Below are 16960 nucleotides of genomic sequence, written 5' to 3'. Positions count from 1 at the left end.
TGTGCTCAAAAGTTTGCATACCCTTGGAGAATTGGAAATATATGTACCATTTTTAAAGAAAACACGAGTGAGCAGGTAAAACACATTTATTTTATTTCTTATGGGATTCATATTCAACTGTAGGTTATAACAGAAAGGTACAATCATAAAACAAAACATGGCAACAAAGAAAAAAATTAAATGACTCCTGTTCAAAAGTCTGCATACCCTTAGTTCTTAATAATGTGTATTGCCCCCTTTAGCATCAATGACAGCGTGCAGTCTTTTGTAATAGTTGTCTATGAGGCCCTAAATTCTTGCAGGTGGTATAGCTGCCCATTCGTCTTGGCAAAATGCCTCCAGGTCATGCAAAGTCTTTGGTCGTCTTGCATGAACCACACGTTTGAGATCTCCCCAGAGTGGCTCGATGATATTAAGGTCAGGAGACTGTGACGGCCACTCCAGAACCTTCACCTTTTTCTGCTGTAACCACTGGAGGGTCAACTTGGCCTTGTGTTTAGGGTCGTGCTGGAATGTCCAAGAGCATCCAATGCGCAGCTTTCGAGCAGAAGCATGCAAATTGTCTGCCAGGCATATTGTAACCAGGCTTTTTTGTGGCATTGGTGCAGTAAAGGCTTCTTTCTGGCAACTCGACCATGCAGCTCAAGTATCGTCGTATTGTGCTCCTTGAAACAACCACACCGTCTTTTTCCAGAGCAGCTTGTATTTCTCCTGAAGTTACCTGTGGGTTTTTCTTTGTATCCCGAACAATTCTTCTGGCAGTTGTGGCTGAAATCTTTCTTGGTCTAGCTGACCTTGGCTTGGTATCAAGAGATCCCCGAATTTTCCACTTCTTAATAAGTGATTGAACAGTACTGTCTGGCATTTTCAAGGCTTTGGATATCTTTTTATATCCTTTTCCATCTTTATAAAGTTCCATTACCTTGTTACGCAGGTCTTTTGACAGTTCTTTTCTGCTCCCCATGGCTCAGTATCTAGCCTGCTCAGTGCATCCACGTGAGAGCTAACAAACTCATTTACTATATATACACAGACACTAATTGCAATTTAAAAAGCCACAGGTGTGGGAAATTAACCTTTAATTGCCATTTAAACCTGTGTGTGTGTCACCTTGTGTGTTTGTATCAAGGCCAAACATTCAAGGGTATGTAAACTTTTGATCAGGGCCATTTGGGTGATTTTTGTTATCATTAGGATTTAAAAAGGAGCCAAACAACTATGTGATAATAAATGGCTTCATATGATCACTATCCTTAAATAAAAGACAAATGATGATCAGTCATATTTTCAAAATCAATGCCAAAATTTCACAATTTCTGCCAGGGTATGGAAACTTTTGAGCACAACTTTATGTGGACAGCGGGACTAAGTTGTGAAATTTTAAATAATACCAAGCTATATAAAGTCAGATTGTTTTCATCTGATTTTTTATTATGTTTCCAGGAGTGTGGATTATTCGTGTTTTTTATACGTTACAAACATTACATCAGAAATTAACATAATTGATACTGATTTAAAGTAATGGCCAGCATCATCCAATCACTGCCAACCATGTTAAAATACAATTATACATGATATATTCTGAATATATGTACTGATTAACATTGTTCCATGTCTGCCAAACATGATGAGTGGTCTAAACATCATTCTGCAGCCTGAAATTGAACTTTTGGTCGGATTTAAGAGTGAATGCACTTAGCTGCTTAGAGTGCTTTAAGATGCTTCCTTGCTCCCTTGCTCCCAATTTAGTGAAAGACTTAACCTCCAGTGTGCTGTCTGTCTGCACTGGTCTCAGAAAAGTTCAAAATACACCTTATTTTCATTATAACTCCATATAAAGCCTCTGAAAGCACAGTTTTTCAGCTTTTGGATGAACCCATTGATTCTCAGTGTGAAAATGCACATCGTGTTATAAAATAAAATATAACAATTTATATTACAATGAAGCGAAATGACCCACAGATGTGTTAATGTTGAAATGTATTCAAAATAGCTAACATGTTTTTTTCATCTTTTGAGGGAATAATATCCCAAAATCCATGTATGTGGACATCTTGTTTATCAGTGTGCTGACATGCGAAAAATGAATACATTTTTTAAAGCGGCATATAAAACGAAACTAGAGATGCTACTCTTTACACCCAAACAGGTTTCAATTAAAAAACTTAAAGAGGTTTCTTACCAGAGGCACTTTTGTTGGCTTTGTGCCCGTAGAAGAGCTTCAAGGAAATCAATGGCATGCTGTTGTCACGTGACTCCCTTAGTTTAACCCTTAAATGACAGTTTAGAGTCTTGTGAACAGTATTTATTTGGTTCAAATAAATTTAAATTATGCCTTGCGTATAGCGAAGCCAAAATACAATGTCCACGCATGTGGACGCGGGGTCGCACGAGGTTAAACATCTTATTATTTATGTCCATTATCACAGGAAAAACTCAATGTAGTAATCCAAAATTTACTTTATTTTCAGTATAGTACAGCAACTCTGCAATTCACCCAGAAGCTCTGCTCATCCCTATCACACACATAATATGTGAATCAGGTGATAGTCTTTAGATACTTTTTTGTTTATGTTATTTTTGTTAAGGAAATTGGAAAATTAGTGCAATCCTCTGAGGAGCAGGCTAGCAACTACAAATTTGTTTACTCAAAGCGGATGCCGAATCTTCGCGTTTCCATTGTTTTGTGCATCATACGTATGTCACAGGTTTTAGCACCTCCAACATCTTTCTTCTACCAAAAAGTACCTAGACTGGAGTAGGAGCTAAAAAAAATCCCTCTAAACATCTAAGATAAACTATAGTAATTAATGTGCAAAAACTACGAAAACTGAGTAGTTCTTAAAAAATTACCAAAAAAAAAAGTGCTTTAGTTCTTGCAGTGGGAAAGAGAAGACAAGTAGGAAAAAGGGAAAGAGAGATAGAAAGACTTGTGTGTGTCAGTTGTCATGTCACTTAAGCATAAAGTGTAATGAACTATGATGACATGCACCTCAGGCCAGTAATTCTGGATTCCATCTCTGTCTGAAGCTCGTCTTTTTATAAGTCTGGTTGGGAACTTTTGGTTTTCTTGTACTACAAGCTGACCTGTTGCATCTTGGCAACCTCTGACCTTGCCCTCATTATGTTAATGACCTTGTGTTGTGGCTACTGCATGAAGTCTTTGTGTGAGCTATGTTTGGAAGCCTTGTGTGGAGGTGGCCACTTCAAAAGGGCTATATTTGTGTATAGAGGCCTGTGACTGTTCTTTTGCATTCAATTTAAAAAAATAATAATTTTATATATAATTTTCTTTTTTCTCATGTATTAATCCTACAAACAAAAATATGCTCAATTGTGAATGTCTTTTTAAAAAATAAAATAAAAAGTTGTTTACATCTTAATGTCAATGAGTTTAACTTAATGTCAGATTTGTGTTTTATTTATTTTTTTACTAATCATTTGTTTACAGTAATACATTTACAATGGAAGCCATGCAGACTACTATCACCCTCACCCTGTTTTGAACATATAACCATAACACTTCATTAACTGTAATGTATAACCTTTACGCTTCCATTGTAAATATATTATCGTAAATGTGTTTTTTCATTATTTTGTACAAACTGAGGGTTGAATCGAAAGTGTTGTCTGTAATAATCTGCAGCATGTCACAAATTCTGTTCATAGACATTATTAATTACCAAGAATATTCCAGTTTATGGGTAGTGTCATAAACAGGTGGTTTAAATGATCCACAAACTAATTTCTTAGCAAGATAAAATCTCTGTAATCATGGTCTCTGTCCCCAGTTTGCACTGGCACCAAGAATGCTCTGAGCTCCACAGGCACTCCTGCACAACACTACAACAACCTGAAGGAGCGCTACACCGGATGTGAGATCGTCATGGGCAACCTTGAGATCACACAGATGGAGAATAACCTCGATTTCTCCTTTCTTGGAGTAAGAGAATGATTATGTGATTCAACTTTACAAGCTAGACATGACTCAAGCTGATCATGGATCATTTTTAAATGTTAAAAGGAAAGTTCACCTGAAAATGAAAACTCTGTAATGATTTATTCACCCTCGTTTTGGTTAAAAACAAAAACAAATTACAATTAAAATTAATATATCTTATATATGTTATAATTGTTAGCCACAGTCACCATTCTCTTTTATTGTGTGGATAAAAGATGGACTGAAATAAATGGTGACTGAGGTTGCCATTCTACCTAACATCTCTTTTTATGTGCCATGAAAAAAAGAAAGTCACCCAGGTTGGGGGCCTGGACACTGACTACCACCCCTGGAGTCGTGAGTTCGAATCCAGGGCGTGCTGAGTGACTCCAGCCAGGTCTCCTAAGCAACCAAATTGGCCTGGTTGCTAGGGTAGGTAGAGTCATATGGGGTAACCTCCTCGTGGTTGCCATAAAGTGGTTCTCGCTCTCGGTGGGAGCGTGGTGAGTTGTGCGTGGATGCCGTGCAGAATAGCGTGAAGCCTCCACACACGCAATGTCTCCGCGGTAACGCGCTTAACAAGCCACGTGATAAGATGTGTGGATTGACGGTCTCAGACGCAGAGGCAACTGAGATTCATCCTCCTCCATCCAGATTGAGGCGAGTCACTACGCCACCACGAGGACTTAGAGCACGTTGAGAATTGGGCATTCCAAATTGGGGAAAGTCAAATAGGTTTGGAACAAATTGAGGGTGAGTAAATATAGACAGAATTTACATTTTTGGGTGAACTTTATATACAACCACAGCTATGCTGGACCATTACTGCAACATGATGTTCATTTGCTGCTTCTCTTCCAGAGTATCAGAGAAGTCACAGGCTACATCCTCATAGCTATGAACCAGTTCAGCAGGCTGCCTCTTGACCAGCTCAGAGTGATTCGCGGAAGCAGTCTTTATGAGAAGGAATGGGCCCTTTCAGTCTTCCACAACTTCGTTGGTCACTATGGCTTAGAGGATCTGGGCCTCACCAATCTCACAGGTGAGACAATGTTGTACAAAATGAAGTAAGTGAAATACATTAAAAGTGCAAAAGAGCTAAGCAAAATGATGGATTTTGCATTACTACATAGATTGAAAGTACCGCAATAAGACAAATGTGCCCTGTCACAGAAAGGAATGCTTTAAGGAAATACCTTTAAGAATCATTTTTACTGCCTCTTAATGTGTTTCAAGATTGAATCAGCTGAATCAAAGACAGCTGTCAGACAGAGAATTTGACAATAGTGCTTGTGGAAATGTGTAGGAGTGTTTAGGAATCTGGTACATTTGCATAGCCGAGCACTGACGTACCCATGTCACTCATTTAAGCACAATTCTATACAGACTGACACTCAAAATAATTTTAGCCTGGCAGAAGAGTGTCTGTGTTTTTTGTAGGTCACATCATTCAAACTGCGTATTTTATACCGTTTGGCTTGTTCAGACTCATCTGGGACATTGGCAGAGGTGCACCGAGAGGACACATGAATCTTTGGTGTGAGCTGATCGTTATCTTACTGGTTTTAAGCACTGTGTACACCGACCCTCCCAAACATTTCCAAGAACCACATTTAACCCATCTTTGTTTCTCCCATTGAGACTTAAAAGCAAATCTCCATGCTCAATACAATCCCACCAGTTTATATGTTTGTTTAGCATTTTTACAAATGTTTTTACAGTGTCACACAATGTTTTACCTTTGGCTTAAATACTAGACAATTTGTTTGAGATAAAGCATGGTGTTTGCTTTCCTTCCTACTGGATGTGTCCACTACACTGCTCCTCCAGACACAGCAAAATTAACCAGAGTTTTCTTTGTTGATCCTGCAGAGATCTTGGAAGGGGGGGTACAGATCATCCAGAACAAGAACCTGAGTTATGCTCCCTGGGTCAACTGGCGGGACATTGTCAGAGACAGTAATGCTCGCATCGAGATCCAAAACAACGGACAAAAAGGTTTGTGCAGTTATGCCCTGATTAGATTGTCTAAGTGCGAGTCTATGTTTAAAAGAATTCAGTTGATGTTTTCAAAAATAGTAACATTCTGTCATTATTTACTCATTTCATTCCAAACCCTGTTTCTGTGGAACATAAAAAATGATTTTTAAAGAAACTTAACAGATGTTTAACATACAAAAAACATTCAAAGTGTCTCATTTAGACACGAGATACTCAAGCACCAATGACGTTGTGTTGAAGACATCCAGCTTTCAACATAAGTGCCATTTTTTATTTAAAAGCTGCAGCTATGGTTAGCAAACTGTCACTGTATGGAAAAGATGCTTGTGAAGATTTATTAAAACATCTTTTTCCAGAGAAAAATAAATGCATACAGCTTTGAATAGCATGAGAGTTAGTAAATAATGACAGAATTTTCATTTTTGGGTGAACTATTATTTTAATTACTGTAAGTGTAGAGCATGTGTTTGTGCCATTAAATTGTGTTTTGATATTAATTCCATTCTTCTTTGAATTTCACTTTCGTTTATGCAGTAACTTGTTCAATTATTCAAATATTTCATCTTGCGGTGTTTTTCACAGGTTTCTGTTATTCTGCATGTGAAGGGTTCTGCTGGGGTCCAAACAAAGATCAGTGCCAGAAATGTGAGTAACTGAGATTTATTTTAGTGCAGTTGTGTATCCATAAAAAGTATGTTGATACTTTTTACAGATTACATTACTTCTTTAAGGGATAGTTTGCCCAAAAATAAAAATTCTCTCATCATTTACTCACCCTTATGTCATCCCAGATGTGTATGACTTTTTTCTTCTGAAGAACTTTTAGGATTTTTAGGTCCTATCAATGCAAGTGAATAGTGGCCAGAAATCTGAAGGTCCAAAATGCAGATAAAAGCAGTATAAAAGTAATCCTTAAGACTCCAGTGGTGTAGCCCATGCTTTCAAAAGCGATATGATAAGTGTGGGTGAGAAACAGATCAATATTTAAGTCCTTTTTTATTATATATCTCCACTTTCACTTTCACATCTGAAAGTCACATGTGGTGCCTGTTTAGTTTCACTTTCACATCTGAAAGTAAAAGTGAAGGTGGAGATTTATAGTAAAAAAAATAAAGGACTTAATTATTGATCTGTTTCTTACCTACACCTATCATATCACTTTTAAATATATGGATTTAACCACTGGAGTGTTATGGATTACTTTTATGCTGCTTTTATGTGCTTTTTGGACCTTCATTTTTATGAAGGTCCAAAAAATTGGTGACCCCTTTTGGGTGAAAAATGGGTGAAAAGGGTGACCCCTTTTATGGCCACCATTCACTTACAATGAAGGGACCTACAGAGCTGAAATATTCTTCTAAAAATCTTCATTTGTGTTCAGCAGAAGAAATAAAGTCATACACAGGATGGCATGAGGGTGAGTGAATGATTAGAGAATTTTTATTTTTGGGTGAAATATCCTTTTAACTATCCTATAATCATACACAGCAATCCATGCAACTTATAAACACTAATCAGCCCAAACAACATCAAATGTTGGTCACACTTTATATTAGGTGGCCTTAACTACTATGTACTAACATTAAATACATACAAGACTACGTATTTACTGTGTAACTATATGTTGTTCTGCAAAATTCCCACATTTGCTGCTACTGAGGCTGAGGTATGGGTAGGTTTAGCAGTAAGGATGGGTTAGAGTTAGGGTTAGGATTAGGGGTTAGAGTTAGGTTTTGGGGTAAGGGTTGGGTTAGGGGTAAAGTTAACAGTGTAACTACAAATGTAATTAATGCAAATACTTTAAATGTAGTTACAAAGCAACAACATATATGCACATAATAAGTACATTGTATCAAATGGTTAAGTTAAGGGCACCTGATATAAAGTGGGTCCCAAAATTGTATCTGTCTGTGTATGTGTGTTTCTCAGTGACAAAAACAGTATGTGCGCCCCAGTGCCATGGCCATTGTTTTGGGACCAATCCCAATGAGTGCTGCCACACAGAGTGTGCTGGAGGCTGCATTGGACCAAGGGACACTGACTGCTTTGTGAGTGCTACCACTATTACATTATGCTTTTACTATTTTCATTACTCAGGAACTACCACATCTGTTCAGAGGCAAACCCAATAAAAACAAAATAAGCCATTATAAAAAACTCTCTCCTTTGACACAGGCCTGTCGGCATGTCAATCACTCAGGTGCCTGCGTCCCTCACTGCCCTTGGCCTCTTGTGTACAACCAACAGACCTACCAGCTGGAACCCAATTCTGAAGCCATGTATCAGTTTGGTTCAATCTGTGTAACCAAATGTCCCGGTGAGTTACAAGCCTCTACACCCATGCAGCTTACCGAAAACAGGAAAGCATGTGCCAGAAAATAATGTCACATGCTTTGTTGTAATGCTCAGACGTTATTTAAATACACTGCATAACAAATAAAATTCATTGCATATGATATTTGTAAGTAAAATTATTTTATTTTAAATGGATAGGGCAAATAAAGTGGCAGAAGTAGCTTTACAGCACTTCAAAAATAGAAATAGGGAGTCTGTCAACAGAGAGTGCACCGTAACATGCCACAACAGATGCTTCCTGTATAGGCAGCTTAATTAATTAAACTGGGTGCGATTTACTTTTTGTTAAAAGGGTGTTAGACAGGTAGATGGTTTAAACCTTGGTGGGACTGACGCATAAGCTAGTAAATGATTGTATTTGAACTGTGACTGAACTCTTGAGAGAGTTTAATGAGAGCTTTGGATGATATACCTCATTGAGAGTGCATCAGCACTGCACTGACGTATCCATGGAAGACCACAAAGAGCAATGTAAACATGACACAAGCTTAAGCAAATGGCAGATTTCAATGAGCTACATTACAGTCCACAGTGTTTTACTTTTAGATTAAATGTGTGGCTCCACAGGTAATACTCACCAAGCACCAAATGCTTGTAAAAAAAAAAAAAAAAAACAGTAAAGGATTGCCTCTGTGTTTTTGTGAGTGAAAGACTGCAGCATGTACTGTAGAACAAATTTATTAGTGACCATTTCTTCTATTTTCTCTCTGTAGCACACTTTGTTGTAGATGGCAGTGCATGTGTGAGCAGCTGCCCTCCTAGTAAAATGGAAAAAGAGAAAAATGGCATTAAACAGTGTGAGCCTTGCATTGGCCTGTGTCCCAAAGGTAAAGTGCCTGTCTAATCATAATATACAAGAAATATGTGATTTATACTGGACTACAGCAGCTAAAGTAATCCACTCAATGGACCTGTATGTGTTTCTGTATAAATCATTTATAAATCCTTTCATATGTAAATTGTCATATTATATTGGAAGGGACAATTTACGTAAGACTTGTTTTACATACAATTTACACCGAAATTCATTCTGCTCATGTTTCATGAATAGGGCCCAATGTGCCTATGAGTCTTGAATTAAGAAAATGAATCATTTCACACCAGAAGGGTCTGTTGGGACTAATTATTGTAAAACTTGGCAGAGTGTTTCTAATAGTAGCTATTCATACCCCCACCCCCTTTTCTCTCTAGTATGTGAGGGCACTGGTGCCAATCACAGACAGACTGTGGACTCCAGTAACATAGACAGCTTTATCAACTGTACCAAGATACAAGGAAGTCTACATTTTCTGATCTTAGGTATCAAAGGGTAAGACACATAATCTCTTGAAAATTTCCAAGAAACATCGGTTTTATATTTCACCCAAACTTTAACAGAAAGAATAAGAAATTATATTTTTCATAAAGAATGTTAAGCCTATTTTGGGGACCATTTGTTTTCTTTTTACATTGTGACAAGTTCATGACAATTGTTCCCCCCTCCAACACTCCAATTCTCAATCTCAGTACATACTGTAAATTACTGTAATGCAGAAAAATCCCATTACCTTTGCTATAATGTGCAAAACATAATGATATATTATTTAAATTGTAAAGTACATTTGTTAAGTATAATTAGAAATATTTATAGTGATATTTTGTACTGAATTTAATTAATGCTGATTTTAAAATCAACTCTACATCAATGAGAATTTAGGGAGAAAATGTGTTTAATTGTCATGAAAATAATGTCACAATGCAAAAAAAAAAAAAAAAAAAAATCTCAATGAGCCTACAAATAGGCTTCGTTTTCTTAATGCATTTTTTTTATTATTTATTTTTTTATGGGCTGAAATAGGGGAGTTGGTTGGCACACTTTTCATACTTTTTGAATATATCTGGTGGAACAAATGTTAAGATATCCCAAGTAGGTGTAAATGAAAGCTTAAGTTCTTAGGTAAAAAACAAACTCAATAAATGGTCAAAGTCATGTTATGCATTTGTGCCAACCACCCCATATTGAGGTTGGTTGGCACAGGTTGTGGGGTTGGTTGGCACAGTGTTAAAACACTGTAGTTTTAAGAGAGAAGCAACACAAGAATAACAAACAACAGTTTATTTTAAACCAGGACAACAGAACAACACATGTTTGTCTTCTTTTATTAATATGAGTAATGATTATGTCATTAATATGATTTTAGTAATATGATTCTGATTGATATATGCAAATTTACAGTTTGGAGTTAATATGAAATATTTTACCTCTATAAAGTTGTATAAATATAAAGTATAAATCTTTACTTAAATAGACTTAAACAGTGCAGACTGGTCTTTGCAGTACTGCCATATGAGCTCCCACAGAGTAGTCCATCACTGTGATTGTTTATGCTAATTCCTGAACTATATTCTATTCTGCAGAGATGTCTTTCTTAACATACCACCTCTGGAGCCTGAAAAACTCAAGGTGTTTAACACTGTCAGAGAAATTACTGGTATGCTACTTTATTTGGCTTACAAGGATTATTCTCTCATTGAGTTTTTGTTGCTGTAGTTTTTACTTCACTCAGTGTCGAGTCGTTATTCAACAGTGCGTGTGTGTGTGTGTGTGTGATTTGTAGGAATTTTGAATATTCAATCTTGGCCCAATGAGCTCAGCGATCTGTCTGTTTTCTCCAGTCTCACAACCATTCAGGGAAGATCTCTGCACAAGTAAGACTGCGTGTGTGAGAGCATGTGTTTACTTTTTTTCACACATCAGTTACTTTTTTGTATGTCATATGCCACTGCCAGTCACATCCCTGTTGATTTTTTAAAGGGCTAGTTCACCTGAAAATGGAAATTCACTCGTCATTTACCCACTCCCAGATGTGTATGACTTTCTTTCTTCTGAAGAACACAAATGAAGATTTTTAGAAGAATATTTCAGCTCTGTAGGTCCTTACAATGCAACTGAATGGTGGCCAGACCTTTGAAGCTCCAAAAAGCACATAAAGGCAGCATAAAAGTGATCCATACGACTCCAGTGGTTAAATCTATTTCTTCAGAAGTGATATGATAGGTGTGGGTTAGAAAGTCTTTTTTTTTACTCTAAATCTCCACTTTCACTTTCACTTTCAGATGTGAAAGTGAAACTTAACAGGCACCGCATGTGACTTTCAGAAGTGAAAGTGGAGATTTAGAGTAAAAAAGGACATAAATATGGATCTGTTTCTAACCCACACCTATCATATCGCTTCTTGATACATGGATTAAACCACTGGAGTTTTATGGATTACTTTTGTGCTGCCTTTATGTGATTTTGGAGCTTCAAAGTTCTGGCCACTTGCATTTTTACAGAGCTGAGATATTCTTCTAAAAACCTTTGTTTGTGTTCTGCAGAAGAAAGTCATAAACATCTGGGATGGCATGAGGGTGCGTAAATTATGAGAGAATTTTCATTTTTGGTAAACTATCCCTTTAATCCCGGTTAATATGTCTCACTACTAAGTGTTTTTATTGTTTTTTATTCCTGCAGTGTTTAACTATCCGTGCATGTGTCTCACCGTTGTTTTTTGTGTTCCCATGTTTCTATGTTAACCCTCCCCTCCCAAACCCCTCATTCTCCCACATGTGCTTATGTCTGTCCCCCAGCACAAAGAGGTATGTACTCCCTGTAACCTGCAAAACAGTGCATGACTAACCATCTGAAAACTGTATCTTTATATTGCCAAGAATCTTTCAATCACATGTACAGACATTGTTTTTTTTTCTGCTGTGAGTGCCAAGTAATGACAATATTCCTGATGAGTGAAATGTTGCTGTAAAGGATATTAGGGCCTGTATGAGCATATATTAAAACAGACATTTGATGAGGATCATGAATGGTTCAACTGCTTTAAAGGTGCAATATGTAACTTTTTCCATGTAATATTCGCCTTTTTTTGGCCAATGTGTGAACGGCTTGTAACGCAACTTAAAAAATGAGCCCTTCCGGGACTTCCTAGGTTGCCTGTTAAAGCCTGTAGACTGATTTTCATGCAAAGGGAGCGGGTCGCTTTTGCCGGGAAAATCCAAAGGATGTGACGTTTATGTGCGCTCCCAAGAGCCTTGCCTCAGTGCTTCTCTTCCGCTATTCAACAGCGACAACAAACTGCAACACTAGGTTACATTATCTTAGAGATGGAATCCAGCAAATGTCTGGCTCCCAGCACAACACTGACTCCTACACAAACTCTGAGTAAGCCAAAAAAACTAAAACATTTACTGAATCCTGTCTGGCTAAGCGGAAACGTGATCGTGGTCGAGAGAAAACTAGAGTGAACATCGGCAGGGCATTAGATTCCTGGAGGGACCTTCGTTCGGTTTTGGGGATCAAAACTGACCCTGAATTGGCATTCTTCTTATTGGACAGGTAAGCTTACATAACTGCAAAGCATGTGAAATATAGTGCCATAAGGATTGATCTGTGTAATTTTAGCTAACTTGATCTTGCCTGCTAATGCTGACGAATTGCAAGCTACCATGCTTCGTAACTTTCAGATAATTTCAACGATCTTCTCTTTATATTAAAAGTCAGGTATACTGATTCACAGTAACTGACATAATGTTCATCTGTAATTATTCAGCAAGGTAAACTACAATAACACATGAAATGAATGCTAGACAATGTTCAAGATAATGCAAAAAGCTCCATTCATTAGTGTAACGTTACTTGGTTATACAGAAAATATATACATTCTATTATTATAAAACAATAGCACATCGATATATCAAAATGACAGTTGTGATGGAATCACATCAGTACTGAATTGTGTCAACATATTTATAATGTACAGTCTATTTTATAAACAGCTACTGTCATCATCCACCAAATTTAGCTAACAGCTATTGATAAAGCTGACTAGCTAGCTAATGCCGACATAGGCTATCGTATAAATGCAGTCAATGTATCATGCAAAGAAAAGTGATTACTTCAAACTACAGTCTCGCATAGCCAGACCTATATCCACACTTTGTTTTAGCCCTGTTCCAGCAATGGAGAGTCAAATATAATATACAGTCTCAAAGTTTGTAGTAAAACAATCATAACTGTGTAATTTTAATTATGCTACCTTATCTGTCATCATGATGCCGGTGAATCACGTTCAGTCTCTTTGTTTTGGTCACTATGGCGTGTGCGCGATCACTAGCAACAGGCTGCAGTTCACTTAACGGCTACAGGTGTCATTAATAACAAGGGTTTCTGAATCTTACATACTGCACCTTTAATTTATCGTCTGGTGCTCTTTTGAGAATCAAGTGTTAGTAGTGTGTGGGTTGGTGATAGACAAGTCCTCATGGGAAATCACTGTGGCTCTGTCACTTTAATTCCTTTCTTAATTCATTCTTTCTTTAGATTGATAGATCACCCAAAATGTAAAATTCTATCATCATTTACTCACCTCCATGCTGTTTCAAATCTGTATATGATGTTAGGCAGAATGTTAGCCTAATTTAGCATTCACCTTCGTTGTATGGAAAAAAGAGGCAATGAAAGTGAATGGTGACTGAAACTAACATTCTACATATCTCCTTTTATGTTCTATGGAAAAGAAAGTCATACGGGTTTGGAACAATGTAAGGGTGAATAAATATTGACAGAATTTTCATTTTGTGGAGAACTATCCCTTAAAGCTGTGCCCTCTACTTTTTTTCATTTTCATTATTTTTCTCTTTCTCAATTAGGCCTTTCTCTTTGTTGGTGATGAAGATTCCCACCCTTACATCTCTGGGACTGAGTTCCTTACGTGAGATCAGTGATGGCAGTGTATACATCAGTAACAACAAAAACCTGTGTTATCACCACACCGTCGACTGGAGCCAGATCTTCACCGGTAACCGCCGGCAGCGCAGACGTAAAAACAACGACATAAAGGACAACAAACCTCAGAGCCAATGTGGTGGGTTTCGTTTTGAAAATTCTCTTACCCCTAACTGGAGTACTTATGTAATATTTGTTTCACATGTGCATGTTGTTATTTTGTCACCCGTCGTTAAGTTGTACACAAACAAACTTTTACTTCTCGTGTCTGTGTGTGTGTGTGTGTGTGTGTGTAAACAGAGGAAGAGGGCCACATATGTGACCCATTGTGTTCAGATGCAGGATGCTGGGGGCCTGGGCCAGAGCAGTGTTTGTCATGCAGGAACCACAGTCGACACGGCACATGTGTGTCCCACTGCAACCTCTACTCTGGGTTAGTCTGGGTGCTGTGCTTTAGTGCAGCGTTGGGGTGCAACTAACTACAGTAAAAGTAGTGTGACACTACTAATTTAACCAAATTTTTCAGTAGCATAGTGGTTCAGATATTTTCAAAATACAGTAGTATTTTTCCAGTTACAAGCTACTTTTAACGGTGTAGCATGACAAACGCTGCATTGCTGTTTTTAATGTCACATTGTAGTGCACACTTAACGTAGCATTTTAGGTCTTCTTTTTAATCACAAAATATATAGTTAAATGCTGTTCATTACTATGTTTTCGATCCAGTTATATAAATTAGGGTTTATTCAAGTTTTTTTGCTGTTGTTATATGCAGTGTAAATTTTTTTGTTCAAGTATAATCCTGTCACCTTAAAGGGATAGTTCACCCAAAATTAAAAATTCTCTCATCATTTACTAACCCGCATCCCATCCCAAATGTGTATGACTTTCTTTCTTCTGCTGAACACAAACCAAGATTTTTAGGAAAATATCTCAGCTCTGTAGGTCCTCACAATGCAAGGAAATGGTGACCAAAATTTTGAAGTTCCAAAAAGCACATAAAGGCAGAGTAAAAGTAATCCATATGACTCCAGTGGTTAAATCCATGTCTGCAGAAGTGATATGATAAGTGTGGGTGAGAAACAGATCAATATTTAAGTCCTTTTTTACTATAAATTCTCCTCCTTGCCCAGTAGGTGGTGATATGCATGAAAAATGTGAATTGCCAAAAAACAAAAGAAGAAAAAAAGGTGAAAGGGGAGATTGATAGTAAAAAAAGGACTTAAATATTGATCTGTTTCTCACCCACACTTATCATATCGCTTTTGAAGATATGGATTTAACCACTGGAGTCATATGGATTACTTTTATGCTACCTTTATGTGCTTTTTAGACCTACAAAATGTTGGTCACCATTCACTTGCATTGTATGGATCTACAGAGCTGAGATATTCTTCTAAAAACCTTTGTTTATGTTCAGCAGAAGAAAAAAGTCATACACATCTGGGATAGCATGATGGTGAGTAAATGATGAGAGAATTTTCATTTTTGGGTGAACATCCCTTTAATTGAAAAGTATGGCACTGATTAAATTATGAATAATGGGATAGTTATATAATTTAATATCTTATTAATAAGATATTAAATGTAGTCACTGTAGTAAAAGTAGTTACTTATTGTTACTCGCTTGTGGTGTTACTAACTACTTCATCAAAGTGTAGCTTGACTGTAGCTTACCTGCTTTAAATTATGGGTAGCTTCGCAGGCTTGCTTCTCTAACAGTGCTTTAGTTTGTTTGTGTGTATATTTGTTGTAAGTTGGGTCAGCGGCTGAAGAAGTTTTTATTTGTGTGTGTATGTCCATAGTGAGCTACGGGAGTTTGCAGCACAAAACGGAGAGTGCCTTGCTTGTCACCTTGAGTGTCAACCTCAAAATGGGGGACAAACATGCCAAGGAGAAGTATGCGAACTTTATTACTTAGCCTATTTCTTTCTCTTTTTAAACTTTTAGTTTCTCCCTGTTTTAACATAACTGAATGGAATCTTGATCTTAGATTTCATTTATATACAAGTGAAACCATATTAAGCATGTTGCTATGTTGACAAATAATGTACAAGTCCCTGTGCTCAAGTCATATCCTTCCCCTTTGTAGTCAATGAAATAATGCAGTCTGTCCTCTTTGAACTAGTGAGCATTGCTCAGATTCCTCACCCTTGCATCTCAAGGAAAATTTCCCTGCTTAGATCTGCTGTCTAATGTGTCTTGTTAGTCTTACATTTTGTGGTGTCCAAGTCTGTTTTTACCAGTGCCTGACTGGCACATTTTTAATCTACCCCTCGCCTCTTTGTGGATGATAGTGCTAGAGTGTGTTATGATAATGACATGAAAAAGAATATTGTTACGGTAAAAAATCCAACCCACACGCACTCTGTGTAATGTCTGTGGTTGATTACAGTAACCTGCCAGACAGGCTTTGCAGGCTCTTTGCCTCAGATCTGTTCATTGTGCAATACATCACTATTAACATTGACTTAATAAAGGGAATTCATTTTAACTGTTTGTTTTAGTTCAGGTGCTTAGTGACAGATGGAACTGGAATGTTTATTCCATTTATATATAACTTATTACACAGCAGTTAGCTCCGGTCCTCTAATTTTATTGGACAAGAGTGCTGATATTTAATATAACAGCATTGTGATGATTCACTCTGATTGAATTAATCTGCTTGTCTGTGTTTGCTGCATTTCAGACAGGCTGTCAGTTTGTGCATTCCCCAGCAACACACAATAGTTGATCGTGATTTGATCATGATTTGATATTGTTTGGAACTATTTAGTGGGCAGTGGTAGCTCAGCAGTTAAGGCTCTGGGTTACTGATCAGAAGGTCGGGGGTTCAAGCCCCAGCACTGCCAAGATGCCACTGTTGGGCCCTTGAGCAAGGCCCTTGACCCTATCTGCTCCAGGGG

General features: G+C 37.4%; 1 protein-coding gene across 1 annotated transcript in view; it reads left to right on the top strand.

Moving 5' to 3' along the window:
• LOC127420073 (receptor tyrosine-protein kinase erbB-3-like) overlaps positions 1 to 16960 on the top strand; it is a 33139-nt gene that overhangs the window by 7492 nt on the left and 8687 nt on the right. Inside the window, exons 2-14 of the mRNA XM_051662032.1 lie at positions 3792 to 3943; positions 4802 to 4982; positions 5813 to 5938; positions 6524 to 6586; positions 7871 to 7989; positions 8117 to 8258; positions 9010 to 9123; positions 9488 to 9605; positions 10694 to 10767; positions 10894 to 10984; positions 13979 to 14193; positions 14355 to 14487; positions 15860 to 15953. Coding sequence (XP_051517992.1) covers positions 3792 to 3943; positions 4802 to 4982; positions 5813 to 5938; positions 6524 to 6586; positions 7871 to 7989; positions 8117 to 8258; positions 9010 to 9123; positions 9488 to 9605; positions 10694 to 10767; positions 10894 to 10984; positions 13979 to 14193; positions 14355 to 14487; positions 15860 to 15953 — 1622 coding nt within the window. The remainder of the gene's footprint in view (positions 1 to 3791; positions 3944 to 4801; positions 4983 to 5812; positions 5939 to 6523; positions 6587 to 7870; positions 7990 to 8116; positions 8259 to 9009; positions 9124 to 9487; positions 9606 to 10693; positions 10768 to 10893; positions 10985 to 13978; positions 14194 to 14354; positions 14488 to 15859; positions 15954 to 16960) is intronic.

Source organism: Myxocyprinus asiaticus, chromosome 29 (assembly GCF_019703515.2).
Source record: "Myxocyprinus asiaticus isolate MX2 ecotype Aquarium Trade chromosome 29, UBuf_Myxa_2, whole genome shotgun sequence".
Lineage (NCBI taxonomy): Eukaryota > Metazoa > Chordata > Actinopteri > Cypriniformes > Catostomidae > Myxocyprinus > Myxocyprinus asiaticus.
This window is presented reverse-complemented; position numbering and strand designations above follow the sequence as displayed.